Source organism: Pagrus major, chromosome 18, assembly GCF_040436345.1.
Source record: "Pagrus major chromosome 18, Pma_NU_1.0".
Taxonomy (NCBI): domain Eukaryota; kingdom Metazoa; phylum Chordata; class Actinopteri; order Spariformes; family Sparidae; genus Pagrus; species Pagrus major.
Genome location: NC_133232.1, coordinates 27,999,689 through 28,014,289, shown reverse-complemented (window position 1 = coordinate 28,014,289; position 14,601 = coordinate 27,999,689). Strand labels below are relative to the sequence as shown.

Below are 14,601 nucleotides of genomic sequence, written 5' to 3'. Positions count from 1 at the left end.
GAACATATGGGAATAGTGTGTGTTTGTTTGGGCACGGAGAGATTAGGCGTGACTGCAGAGTCTCCTCAGAGAGAGACAGAGCTCATTAAGAGGAGGTGAGAGAGAGACAGAGATTGGGAGCACCTTGCACAGCTCTGCTCACCATGATCACGCCTGCATAATCCTGTTATTCTGTTGCAGAGTCACCTCTGAGCGTTTTCCTCTCCTACACTGTCCTTAACAGGAAAAACCACACCGTGACTGTTTCCTCGAACGACCTCCGTTTACCTGACCCTTCACGGTCTCCCCTCCTCTCCTCCTCACTCAGGCAAACAACATCAATCTTAACACACCTATGATTATTTGAATTACTCAAGGTGCATTTCATTAATCTTTCTTGACCCGTAAACAGCCTCCAATATTAACACATCACCTGCAGGCTGACATCAATCAATCGCTCCTCTGGTCTTTTGTGTGTTCTTCCTCCGGTACCTCCGTCTGCTGCAGTTTACTCCTCTAGCCTCCGCTAGACAGCCTTTTACAGACCCAGACTCTCAGGAGAACAAGCAGTGCTCTTTGTCTGCAATCACTGCGGACACACTCGTACACACACACACACAACACACACGCCTACTTCAGACCTTGTGTTTAGTGTTTGGAAATCTTTCATCTCTTGACAAAGCTCTTTTGCCGCCTCGGAGGATTTTCCACAAGTACTTAAAATTTCACGACTGGTAGTGTGAGATTCAGAGTTTGCCTCTGTCTTGAAACCCTCGGATCTCATGGGGAGACAACCGCTGACATACGCATGGGCACGTGTCCACACACACACACACACACATATACACACACACAGATGCCTGTACAGTAGCCTAAGTCCTGGACTGCCTTTGAAACAACAGGGAACGGTTTAGATGAGAGTCTCTGCTGCCATCGCAGATTCTTTCCACACACATTCAGGTTGGCTGCCTGCATGTGGGAGAGGCTGTTTCTGCTCTCTCTCTCACTTTCTCTCTCCTTTTCCTCACTTGTCTTTTTCCATTTCCATGTGATGTGTGTTTTAGTAAACAAGCGGGCAACTACAGATGCAGCCTAATATGAAACAACGCTGAGACACTTTGGCGACTTTATTCTGTCCATAGCATAGCTGCTCTCATATTCATCCTCTTGTCCAAACTGTGGACAGTGACCCCGAGCTGAGATTTCTTTAAGATGTCTTTGGCCATTTGGCTTCTGTAATGTAATGTCCAATTGTTCAAATGATTATATTTCACCCTTGCAGATCTATGGAGCTGTTTAGCCATATTAAAAAGTCATTGTTGTGTTGTTGTTTAGTTGAAAAACCCACTGAACACGACCTGCCAACCACCAAACTACAGGCGAACAAAGCTAGTACTGAGCTGGTGAAGACAGGGAAACACCTCGCAAGCTTAAGGTACATAGTGTATCTATGTTCACAAGGTCCTTTGTTCTCAGAGTCCGAAGTTCCCAAAGTCCTATTTTCCCAGGTTCTTATCTTCCCGATGCCTCTGGATCCCCAGTTTAATATTCTGTTGACACCCATTAACCCTAACCCTAAGGAAGCATTAAGCAATGACCTTTGTTGACTCCATGACCCAAATACTTTTAATAAGTTCCCTCGAGTATAAACCTAATTTTACTGAGAGACATTTGGCCGTGCTGGGGAACAGAAAACCCTTTGACAAGTTCCCACAAAAGCCCATATGATATTAAGTGAATACAGAGCTGGGGAACATGTTTTCAGGTTTCCATTATGAGCTATAAAGAAAAAATAAAGGCCTTGGGAACAAATTACCCCTTGTCATCTTCCCATTATTTGTCATAGTAATCTTGGGAACATAGGACCCTTGGACCAAAAGAATGACCCCTGTATTCTTCTTTGTAGTTGGTGGAGACAAAAGCAGAGCTAGAAGGTCAGTAAATTTATTGATTTTCATTAATTGGGTGACTCCAACAGGGTGAGGAACTAAAAAAAGTATAAGGGGAATTCTTTACCTTGGACTCTTTGATCTTCACAGCGATGACCTGTTTTCTCTGGCGGATGATCTCCACCAGCTCATCGCACTCCTCCACCAGTTTGGCTTCATGCATGGCTGTGTTCACCTGGAAACAGAAGCAGGTACATGTGAACATGACTGAGCCAGGCCAAAATAAATTTGCTAACACAGATTTATTACAACACATTTTTACACTAACCTGGCCATATGTTACACTTTATCATATCTGTGTAGAGTGTAGAGAGTGTTTGCTTGTAGGGAGCTTTTTAAATGTCTGGATTGACAGCCCTGATGAATCACATCATCACTTACTCACGGAGCACGTCATTTGTTTTTTTTGCCCATTTCGTTATGCATTCTGCACACAAGGAAACCAACAAAAATGTGCGCTTGGATAAGAATTAACTTGTGGCGAACTGAGATAAGTGATTATCAGCTCTTTAGTTATGTCACTGGGAAGAAAAGATTGATCCAGTGGGAAATAAAACAGAGATTAGATAGAGTGATAGTGCCGCAGTCACCCATTTACTGGGGATATTTGGTGATAAGAAAAGAGGCAAAAAATGTAAGTCGTTGGACTTTCATTATTCTTACGTTGAATGTTCTGTTTCTTGCTGGAGGAAAAGTCGATCACAGCTCGTAAAAATGGGTACATTGCTGCTGGATTTACACCACCTCTTATTCTTGTGTGTAACAGTAATATCTTCTCGTACAGAAAAAGCTATAATATGCTGAGAAAAGTTACACCTTTTATCTAAAACATGCTTATTTCACTCATTACGAACAAGAGATGGGTTGAGGGTCGTCATTAAAAAAGCTCCAGAAAAGGAGCCTCTGTCGACACTCATTAATTCAAAGACAGAATTTGCTTACACCATGCCAATTTAATAGATTCTGTGATTATTTCAGGAGTAAAGTTGCCAAGGCAACTCATCATCAGTTCAACATCTCAGGCCAACACTAAATGAACAGCCAATTTTCAAACTTGTGTGGGTGGATGGGTGTTACTCAGACACTGAGGGTGTTTGCTGAATTGGAACGCTGAACCACTACCAACAGTTTGCCAGCTGTAAACGTACAATTATGATTACACCTACACCTACGGCGAAGGCCTGGAGTTTAAATGAAAAAGGTTTGTGGCACTCTGGGACTGACGGTGAGTTGGCTGGGATTCCTATTTCAACAGGTCTGCAAACACAAACATGTGAGTTAGAGAGCGCATCACTCTGAGCGAGGCAAAAACTTCACACTTCACTGTGTGCACAGGGAGAAGCCTTTTCACTGCCTCGCCTGCTCCAAAGAGAAGTTACTGTGCTCTGATGTAAGGATGTTAAAAAAGTTCCCGTGCGCCATCCGAGATAAAGTTGCCACAAAGTTGTACCCACACACTGTGAGTGCAACTCTTCTACTAGTAATGACAGGAGCCACCACTGTTTTGTCTGCGGGAGCCAAATCATACCAAATCAAAGAAATTACAGATTTACTCCAGAATACACTCAACCCAGCACGACGGCTGCGGGAAGCTTTCACTCAGACTGGCAACTTCAGAACAATCCAGAAAAGCCAGAAAAGAGAGAGGAGGGATTCCACTAACACACATCAAATAGAGGCTCCCCATCAAGGCTGGCCTTTAAGACCAACAAACAACAACACTTCAACGGCTTCACTCGATGCTGGAGCTTTTGTTGTGAGTGTTTTCTGCAGTGCAGTTGACTGTAGCAAGAGTGCTGCTGAGCCTCATACAGAACACATAGAACGCATTGTGAGGAAAGACCCTTTCACTGCTCGGACTGACTCTGATGTGTCGGTCAGAGCCTTTTAGTGACGCAGATATTACATTCAAATCAAACATCACATCAGCCTTGTCCCAATGAATTCATAAAACCTCTTTAAGCACATAGACAAACTCCTGTATTGACATTTGAGACAGTAAATAAAGAGTGAATGAGGCAAAATGAAAAGAATAAGATTCCAGGAAAGATAATAATAAGGGGATAAAGGGAGTTGATTTCATTGCCACTCGTCAGTAGTTAAATATCTCCTTGATTGTCTCTTATGAGTTTCGCTTATAAATCATGACTATTGTACTGCAGCCCAAAGAGGCTAAAGAGAAAAACAAATCTGGTGATCCGGTTTTTAAGCGGATAATCTTCATATTTTTCATCTCTGAAACAGATGAAAGTCAATGATAAAACCATTATTGTAATGTTATCAAAAATAGCCTACATTTTACCGTGCTTTGTTCGCTAATATAATAAAAAAATACAACTTATCGAGCTTTGACACTTTTGTGTTTATGCCCAAGGTTTGTTAGCTCCCTCACCTCTTAAACAATTTATTCTAACAGCTCAAAACGAGCCAAACAACATTATCAACAATGGAGAAAGTAGAGAATGTATTTGTCTTAATCAGTTTAAAACTAATGTTAAAAAATGACTGAATGGCAGACAGTTGTGTTCTCATTAGTGCTGTCACAATGCTGGCATTTCTTACTTTGACACAACACCTTGAAAAATAACGATGCTCAATACCATATTTGAAACCACAGCGAAAAATTGACGCAACAGTGAAGGACTGAAGTATAACGAGGCTTGTGTGCTGTCTGTGCAGCATGACAGCGTTTAAGATAAATTACTTGGACATAGTGGGAGGAGGCGGCCCGACTGCAGCGGTGTGTGTATCGACGCGCTGTCGGAAACAAGAGGGAGCAAGAAATAACTGCTGCTATAAGTATCCATAATGTTGAAAATGAGTATTGAAATAGTGTCAAGTAGTCAGTATCAGTACTTATTGATATTTTTAATATTTTTGACAACACTTGTTCTAATCAATGTCTGATAATGGAGCAATAATTAGTGTTTATTATTATTATAATTATTATTATTAATTATACTATGTGCATTGCATACACATCCAGGAACAACAGATGACAATGACACATTGTGCGACATCTTATTTTACACTTCTCTCACTGTTTTAAATAAATCAATAAAAAAAGAATAAACAAAAATGATCCTTCAGATGATTTTTTTTCACTTTTTACACCTGTTCATAGATGAAAAAAAAACTTCAGGAACTTCGAAACTGGCAAAACTTTTTTAACCTGTTCTTGATTTATTACCACGGGAGAGAAAACACCTTAGATCAGACTGGATCGCCAAAATCGTTTTTTCCACTTGCCTCTCGAAGCTTCCCGAATGTATTAACAACATTGTTTTATCTTCCGCAGCATCTTAACAGAATTCTTCGGGCTTTTGGCAGGCTATGTAAAATGTTTTACCACTTTTGGATTTCGTCCTTACTACTACTTTTAACCAATAAAAATAAGGTCCTTTAATATCTTGCAGAGTGCAGAGCATTCTCACACTGATTACAGTATGAAACTATAAACCAGCAGAGAGATTTATCTCCTTTTGATTACTTCCCGATCCATAACTTTTACGGGGTTGTGACTTTCTGTCGTGCCGCAGACTATCAAACTACTTACCCCAACATCCAAGTTCCACTCATCACTCCACAAAGCTCATTACGACGCGCCGATCCACTTAAGCCTCATTATTCACACACACAGACATACAGACACGCAGACACACATACGCACACGCACATTAATTCTGCAAAGAGCCATCTTATGACTGCAGGTTAGTAATTAAGCAGGATAAATGCAGCCGCCCAGGACCACTGTGAATTACAACTACAACTTGGCAGCTTAGATGTACGGAAACAATCTTCATCTCCATCCTCCTCCTCTTTCACCTCACTCAAAAACCTCCTCTTCCCTCCTGCTTCTCTGCCAGCTCCTGACTTTATTATCCACTCCCTGCTACACAAACACCGTCACCTGCTGAGCATCTCCCTATTCATCAGGCTCCTCTGCAGGTGCGCTGAAATCACAGTGCCACCTCCGTGTTAAAGTATAGGTCTATTATTGGAATATGAGAAGAACAACTACAGCGAGATTGAAACACTTTTAGTGTCAGAGACTTTCCAGCTGCTCCAGCTCAAGAAAAGGTTGTGAAATCACCACCACAGATGGACAGAAGGAAAAAACATCCCCAGTCATGCTAATTAAAAGATGCCAGAGAAGTTTAATAAAAAATAAAAGTCAAGAATAATTTACGATTACAATTTTTTGCAAACTAATTTGGATTATATAACGTAATGCTGCTGACATTTAAGTACACCCTATTCAGCGGCCTCCACTCATTATCTCATGAGGCCAAGTAAAATAGAATAAAAATTAAATATCACAAGCACATGGTAGCATCAGCAGTCATAATAACCCTCGATTAGGTAAGAAGATGAAATGCAGACTTAATTAGCAACTGAATAGTTATGAATAAGCCTATCTAGACCATTAGGATGAGTGTGTTGCCCACAGAGTGCGATCTGACAGCAGAATCATGAAATCAAAAGTAGTCGTCCATGAGAAACCTGAAATCAGGAGGAATAACTTCCACCTCTGGTTCTCTTATTAGAGGGCCACAGCGAGCATATATGCCCCCATACATCATTAGGTTGGGATCGGCTCCCGCGTTATGTCAAGACTAAATCTATTCACCCATATTTTTATACTGTGGAAATGAGCTCTGTATTACTTACGCCCCAGAATGAAATAAAGGTGAGCGACGCAGTTTCAAATGACAGACAGTCACCATTCACCACCCACTCTGTGCCGTTTCAGCAAATAATGACGGGGCCGATGTGTGCGTGTGGCAAAGCAGAGTGCCAGTCAATCAGCTGCTGTCAATCATACCGAGGTGAGCTGAACTCAGGACCAGAAGTAAAGTCTTGAATTGCCCCGATGTTTTTATTCAACATCACAATTTAATCTCTCGCTATGGCGGGATTTTGAAAAAAAAAATCTGTTGTCTCCAGATAAATGAGCTGAACCGTGTGTGTGTGTGTGTGTGTGTGTGTGTGTGTGTGTGTTAATGATGATGCAATGCTAGCTCAGTCTTGATAATGCGATGTGTGTGTGTGTAACAGCTGCAACACCATAATAACCCTGGCAAACGCTGATAAATGAACCCTGACATAACAAATCCCCATTTATTTTCTTAAACTGTGGTGAATGTTGTGTTTACAGCATTGTTCAAACTCACACAACTTTATTTTAAGTATCAACCAAACATTGCAACTACGGCATATAATGTAATTTACAAGATGTTTTACTTAAAGCCTTGAATTTGAATAGTTCATTCAGTGTATGCATTATACAGAATATACTGCAGGTCCAAGGACGTGATGGACTGAGCAGAAACAGAATATATATGCAATATTTTTGTACAGTGTGATATTTCTAAGAGGATGGGGAGGAGATTTTAGTGAAAAACAAAGAGTTCAAGAGGTCAATGGCTGCCTAACGATCTCAGTAGGTGTAAGAAAAACACAATGAGAAATCTGAAGGCAGCACTGAGCCTGCCAGGTATGATCACATAAGATGTCACATCCATTCAGCTGAGGCTTAGTTATGTTTCCCAAAAACATCATTATAACATTTCTCAGTTTTACCAAAATCAGACCTCTGTCGTTTGAGGTATCAGGCTTTAAAACAGCCCTGGAATTTTGTGACATTTCAACATTTTGCATTTGTACAAATCAGACATGCGACTCAAGTCATTAGGTCTCCAGCATGTCCCAAGTCATTTTCTGTTGGGCAGCTCAGTCCAGTCAAGGTTTTAAATAATGCAGTGTTTGCACAATATCTCAGTTATGAACAGATTCAGGCTCTTAGGCTGCATATTTGTGCAGATTTCTTGTTCCTGTCCACTGTTTGCCTACCATTGAAGCAGATTAAATACATTTAAAACAAAAAAAACAACAGAAAACAGAAACAGTTGTGAGATTGGCTTCCAGCCAGACTGCAACATCAAACCTTGTTATTCATCCAGTCAAGGACACTTGTAATGTCAACACTTGACAAGATTTTTTAAATTAAACTGAAGTAATTTGACTCATTATATCTCAAGTCAAGTCTGGAATCAAGTTGCAAGTCTGGAAAACAGTGACTTGAGTCAACTCGAGTCCAAGTCACGATGACTCGAGTTCACAAAAATTGTCATTTTAATTATTTAGGGGTCTTTATTAGGTAGTTAAAAGTAGACAGGATGGGGAATGACACACAACAAAGGTCCCATCTGGGATGATGTGGTCCCCCTGGTGGTCTAAGTGTTAAAGTATGTTTCACACTCAACACTTTAACACTTACACCACCAGGGCTCCCTAAAGTAGATCATTGTTATTACAGTAACTGGTCCAGTTAAATCTACAGTCATACTGGGGCTGGAAGATAACTCAAGATTAGCTGCTACTGACTTTCAGTGGAATTGTATCTAGATGACATGATCATACAACTACTCTAAAATCATTTTATACTGTCCATAAATTAATAATACATAAAATAAAATTGAACATTATAATTTAAGATGTAATTTTGGATGCATTTGTGATATATTCTTGCAGCACATACACACAAACTCCAGGTTGTGGGCCTCTGGGGTTCAAATTGCAGATAACTGAACAATGTATGGCTCCCAAAATGATCCAGTCCAGCCACAGTGGCTTCCATTCAAAGTTTGTGAGGAGTGATCCAGGTTCACAACAACTGTTAACCTCTTGCTGACACTAAAACCCTCCCATCTTAAATCAATTCTGTGCTCATTCCACTCCCATCAGCCCCTGCCGCCTCCCGTCCCGCTCCACTTTTCTCCTCTTCTTTCTATTCTACCTCCGTCTGTCTGGTCCCCATTCTGTCTGCTTCTCACTGACCCCACTCCCTCCTTCCTCTTTGTCTCAGACATGATCTTCCAAAACAGATGCAAGGACTCAGTCTGACAGCTTTATCTCCGATGCTGTCCACAGATTCTGGGATAGTTCCCAGAGATTTACGACACCTGAGTAGCACCTTGATCTGAAACAGGGAAGAATGACTTTATGGATGCAACGGAGTTGGAAAAGAAAAGAAAAGAAAACGCAACGGCAAGACACATATAATGGATGTTACGTCGGAGAGAGGTGATAATTGGAAACGCTTCAGTGGTAATGAATTTGAAGACCGGCTTTTTAAGCTGAAAACGTTTGAATTTTTATCAATGAGCTTCCTCGGGAGGCCATCGAAGAGGTTACTGGGGAACTTATTGTGACAGTATTATAACAACTAACACACTGGAGGCACTTTCAAGGTGTTAGATAAGTGGGCGAAACAAAATGAATAGTCTTAGTATTCACTCGAATAGCAGGAGTCTCCAACCTTTTTGTAACTGAGCGCTAACTCAAGGAGAGAGTGATATGGAGGGCAGCTTGTTTTTGTTTGAAAAAGAAAATAAAAGTTTAAAATGCTAAAACGGGTCGCCAAATATACTAAAATGCTAAAATTTGCACTTAATCTGTTAAATATATCAGCATCTACTTGATAAACTGGCACAAACTTGTGTACACTCATAGTTCCCATAAGACCAGATGTCTTCAGACATCATCAGTCCAAATTTCAATCCGCACACTACTTGGTAGTTTACCATGTTCACCATGTTTGTTTAAAATATAAAACATCATACATACTAATCTTTGCATGTGAGTATGTTACAGCATGCTGATGTTATTTGGCTTAAAGCACCGCTGCCTCACAGAGCTGTTAGTGAAGCTGTAGACTTCTGTTGGTGTTTTTTGTTCCTTGACAGATTATCTGCCCTTTTGCTAAAATGTTGTAAATATAAAAGAATGGACAGATGGAAGGAGTGACACTCACATAAAGACCTTATACAGCGACGAAGGCAACAATTTTATCTAATTACATGCCATTACCCCACTGCATCGATGTCCTCATCTACGCCTGAAAGTGGAGCCGCAAATGGCTTTAGAAATACAACAAAGACAAACAACACCACTGGACTGTTCGATCTCACTGATACTGCAGTAGAAAGGTAAAGAGAGGCGAGATGAGACCTGATACCAAGGATTAGGCAGCATTACAGCCATCTCCACACAGCTGATTCATATTCTGCACACAGTGTGATCAGCTACAGTGTACATAAACCTAGACAGGTCCCGGCTAATGACTTAAAGCTCATTGTTTAACCAGCAGACATACATGTCTGAAGATTTAAAACCCACTGGGCTTCTGTCCGATTCGATTCTTTCCTTTTTCCATCAGTCCTGATGCGCACACACAATCACAAACTTAACAGTAATTTAGTTTCCTCCCACCTGGCAGCACAATTCCAGGGGTTTAGAAAAATTTGCCGCCGCTTTGACTGCGTCCTCACACAATACCTACTCCACATTAGCTCTCTCTAGATGATGTGTTCCCCACCGTCACCGTCCTACGCCTTACTAGGGAGTGCCCTCATTAAAAAGCAGCCGGCGAACATTCCTTGTCACAACCCAATCTCCATTTCAGGAGGGTTAGCTGAACCATTGTCTGAGTGAGCACAAACACAGAGAGTGTGATAACGTGGGACAGAGCAAGATGGAAAAGACAGAAAATCTGATCAACTGTCAAGCTGCAAGATGAATTCAGACGAGGGCGATGGTAGACGCAAAATCAAGAACTTCACAAGCCTAACATAGTTCCAAGTCTCGAGTGCACAAGCCTTTAAGGAGATATTATGTAAGTATGAAAGAGGAGGCTCATGGGAATTGCATGAAAATCTGCTCAAAACTTTTACAATAGCAACAAAAATGTGCATCCTCTGAGATGTCCATTTGAACCACAGTGGGAAAACATATGCTGCTTCAAAACGAGTGCTTGGGACACATTTTGAAAGTTTTACTCTTTTTAAGTACAAGCAATGAGGCAACACGTGCACATGGATAAACGGCTAGCTGACTGTTGTGAGAGAGGAAAGAAAGAAAGATTCTGCAGTGGGGGGTGGGTCACTTGTCTACATGATCACTCATTGGCTGTCGTAGGCTCTAGGGCGGGCATAGAAGCGCAGATAAAATACACAAAAAATCATCCTCAGCTTCTTCTTTGGTTTTACATTTAGTTTCAGTTGCCATTGTATCAGCATCTATTCAATATCGAAGCCGCTTTTGGGGAAAGTTTCTCCTCTCTTCTCTGCAGCCTACTCATATCCAGCCAGCTACCTGGATAACAGTGATGCTCCACAACAATCACTCCAACGTTCAAGAATCACGCCATTCACTCAACATTTTCAAGAAAGCTTAAGATGACTCTGAACGTCATTAAGCACAGCAAATATTGCGTCAAGAAAGAAACACCCTACACATCATCAAGTCATCTTTTTCGAAGACTGAAGAAAAGATAACTCCCCAAAGGGAACCCTGGGAGAACGGGGCTGCGACGCTGCTGTGTGCGCCGACACACTGAGAGCTGATTCACGCTGTGTTTGATCGTCTGTGTCTTTGGCACCGATACAATATGATGCAAACAAGTAGGAGAGGAATCCAGGTCATGTACAAAGCCCTTCAGAGATTTCTTACTTTGCACAAGCGTCTCTCACTCCACCAAATTTCACTCTGTCGCCCCGTCTGTGTTGTATTGCATTATTGTTGTGCGCTTTCTACCGCACGCTGCCTGTACCTGTTTCGAAAAAAGATATCACTGGTTGTCACGCTAACACTGCCATCCTTTTTTTACTCTGCTTGCCCTCTCAACCCTTCTTTTTCTCTTCCCTTTTCCTCGTTCCTTTGCTGCTCCTCTACGTTCCTGACATTTCCCCTCTCCTCTCCAACCTAAAGAGCAGCTACACATTAATATGAACTCACCTGAAAACATTACGCTCCCTCACCTCAATAATTAAATAATCATTTTGACATTGACATCGCACAGGAGAATAGCTCCGAATGGGCACAAACAGGGTGAGAAAACATATAGTTTCTTTTAATAATTTGCTAAAGAGTCAATGGAGCATGTTTCCCTCACCATGCAATCGCTTCTCATTTCTTTTTGATGAATAAGTGATGAGATTCTGCTGCTGTTGTTTGGCGGCTGGCACAACATTGGTATGCAGACAGAGACAAAAGAAGACAGACTTTTTTCTCTCTCTCTCCGTGCGCCGTTGACGAACAGTTTGTCTGCATTTAATGAATCACGCAGCGATCATTTAATTTTGATTGGGTGAGCGGCAGCAAGAGTTGTGTTTCATGGACCTCAGAGCAACTCAGAGAAAATGGAGTCGGGCCCGGCTAATAAGAAATGAAGTGCAAAACAGAGTGATGGCGGCACCAAAGTGCATTTGTCCTCTGTGGCCATTAATGTCAACTCTCACAGAGAAATGATGGCGTTATATTAAGAGCAAGTGAGTTAAGACATAAAGTATGTGTGTGTGTGTGTGTGTTTGTGCATGCGCGTGTTTGCAATGCAGCACAGGCAACACTCAGCATTAGTGCTCTTTGGCTGGATTCACACACCACCTCCATTAAATCACAGCATGAGCGCAAATGGAGGAGGTCAACGGTGACCAGACTGGCTGAGGTATAATCTGCAGACATGTACGGGTTCATGCGAGGACACCAGAGTGCAAACAAATTGAGCCAGATGAGCTGTGAAAAAACATCGTCTCGTGACAAGTCAAATAACGTTTAAACTTTGATGATATATGCCACTCTACAGATAATCTCATCTGCTTTGACTTTGACGCATACATTTCTGGTAAGGGCGACACCAGAGGGAATTAAACTGTTGAGTGCTGCAGCAGTAATTCATCCAATGATTACCAGACTTAACTTTATTTTAAGGTACAGTTGACACAATGGCCCTGAAAAGGCACAAAATCTGAATTTATGACAGCCAGTGTTGGGCAAGTTACTTCTAAAAGGTAATATATTACATATAACTCTTCACTATCATTTGAAAATAATACGTTTCTTTACAATATTACTGTCTGTGTTGCACTACTTTTGTTACTTTTCACCAAAACTGCAGAAGACGATTGGATACAGTGTCAGTCTCTATTGACTCTAAAACTTTTTGCTAGCATTCAAAACTTATCGCTTATTGCCATTTTCCTTATGTTTTGCGTTAAGCTGCATTTAGAAAAGGGCTAAAAAACAAGCCTCTTCCTGCAAAAACTACCTTCTGTCTGACCAGAACCGACTGGGCTTCCAAACTGGGAGCGCTTGCACTCCTCCGGAGGCCGTCCTGAGGTACACTTTCATGTTTTAGTCAGAAATATAATAAAAACAACATACCCCACAACACCGGAGGAATTTATGATTTAGTTTGACGAACAAAGTTGGCAGATGGTAAGAGATGGGATTCACAGAACAATCCCAACTTGAATACATTTTATGATAAAAAATTGCTAAAAATAAGAAATTGCTTCAAAGGTAGGGGCTCACCACTTTTTTCTGTCTCTTTTGCTGACCATGCCTGCCAATCTAGATCAATTACTCATCGGTTCTTATGGTTTCTGTAAAATGAACTGAAAACTGAATTGTGCTAAGGCAGTACCGGACTTACTAACTGTAATAATATTACCACAAACCCTATTAGAAACAAGTTATATAACTCCGTTACTGCTTAAAGCAATATGTCACTGTAACGGGTTACTTTTGTAGCGCTGGTAAAAGCATTACACTAAAGCTAGGTAATATCGAAGAAGAGCTTTTGGTAGTTGCTTTGCCCACAGTGAAGTGGTCGTGTTTGAAGTTGACTGAATTACATAACCGGCCCTTTAAACGTTTCGAGAGTGAATGGTTGCTGAGAGCTACTCCAGCTTATCCACTGGTCTTGAGTCATGGTTTGAGTCAGACTGCTTGGAGAGCCACCATCGGCAAAGTACAAGAGGTCACTGAGAGCCTCACTGCTATCTGGTGTTTTCATTTTCAAGGCAGTGCGCTGCATCAGTCACTGGATCAAACGACCGATAACAAGATTGTTCTTCACAAATACATTTTAGAGAAAGTGATTAAATATAAAACACATCCATCCATACAATCATTAATTTATCTGCTTTTTTCCCCTTGGTATAATTTCCTCTTGTCTTTGGCCTCCAAGTTATAATTCTTTTATACGGTTTGTCTGAAAACAGTGCTGACCGTCTATGAACCCACGATCTGGATTTCACTTTCAATGCTGAGATTAATCAATATTTGACACAGCTAGTGAGGGCAACTGAGAGAATGGAGAGCTGAAAATATCACGAGGACAAGCACAGCCACGATCCAGAGGGAGTGAGAGATGTTTTAAAAAATAAAATCAAGAAAGAAAGGCATGAAAGTCCAATTTATATCACTGTACTTCTTCAATCTCAGCGAGAGACAGAGTGAGCAGTCGTCAATAGCAAAGGCATTAAGCTGTACACAATCAATAACAGTGACAGACTTGGGTGTTAATGTGTCTCAGAGATAAAGAGAGAGAAAAAAAAATCATGCGGGCTGAGGCCTTCGCCTAACCCCTCGAAACATTTTCTGTTGAGTTTTTTTGTAGGCCTGGAACCAAACAGTGAGACCCTGTCTTCTCGTGAGATTGTTTCTGAAGCTTGACGCATTGATAGTGCTGGATGAGGGACTGCATCGACTTTAACCAAAATCCAGGGTGGCTTTAGTGGTGTGGCAGGGGGGGCTTAGTTATGTCAACCCATCACCTGGGGCTCTAGAGTCTCCTGCCAATTTCCAGCCAGCTAAAGTTCACCTCAGG

The 14,601-nt window shown here is 41.3% G+C and overlaps 1 protein-coding gene across 4 annotated transcripts in view; it reads right to left on the bottom strand.

Annotated features, from left to right (window-relative positions):
* Nucleotides 1–14,601, bottom strand: part of mid2 (midline 2) — a 171,782-nt gene that overhangs the window by 37,061 nt on the left and 120,120 nt on the right. For all 4 annotated transcript variants that reach the window (XM_073486765.1, XM_073486763.1, XM_073486762.1 and 1 more), the window contains one exon: nt 1,996–2,103. In XM_073486765.1, the coding sequence (XP_073342866.1) occupies nt 1,996–2,103 (108 nt within the window). The remainder of the gene's footprint in view (nt 1–1,995; nt 2,104–14,601) is intronic.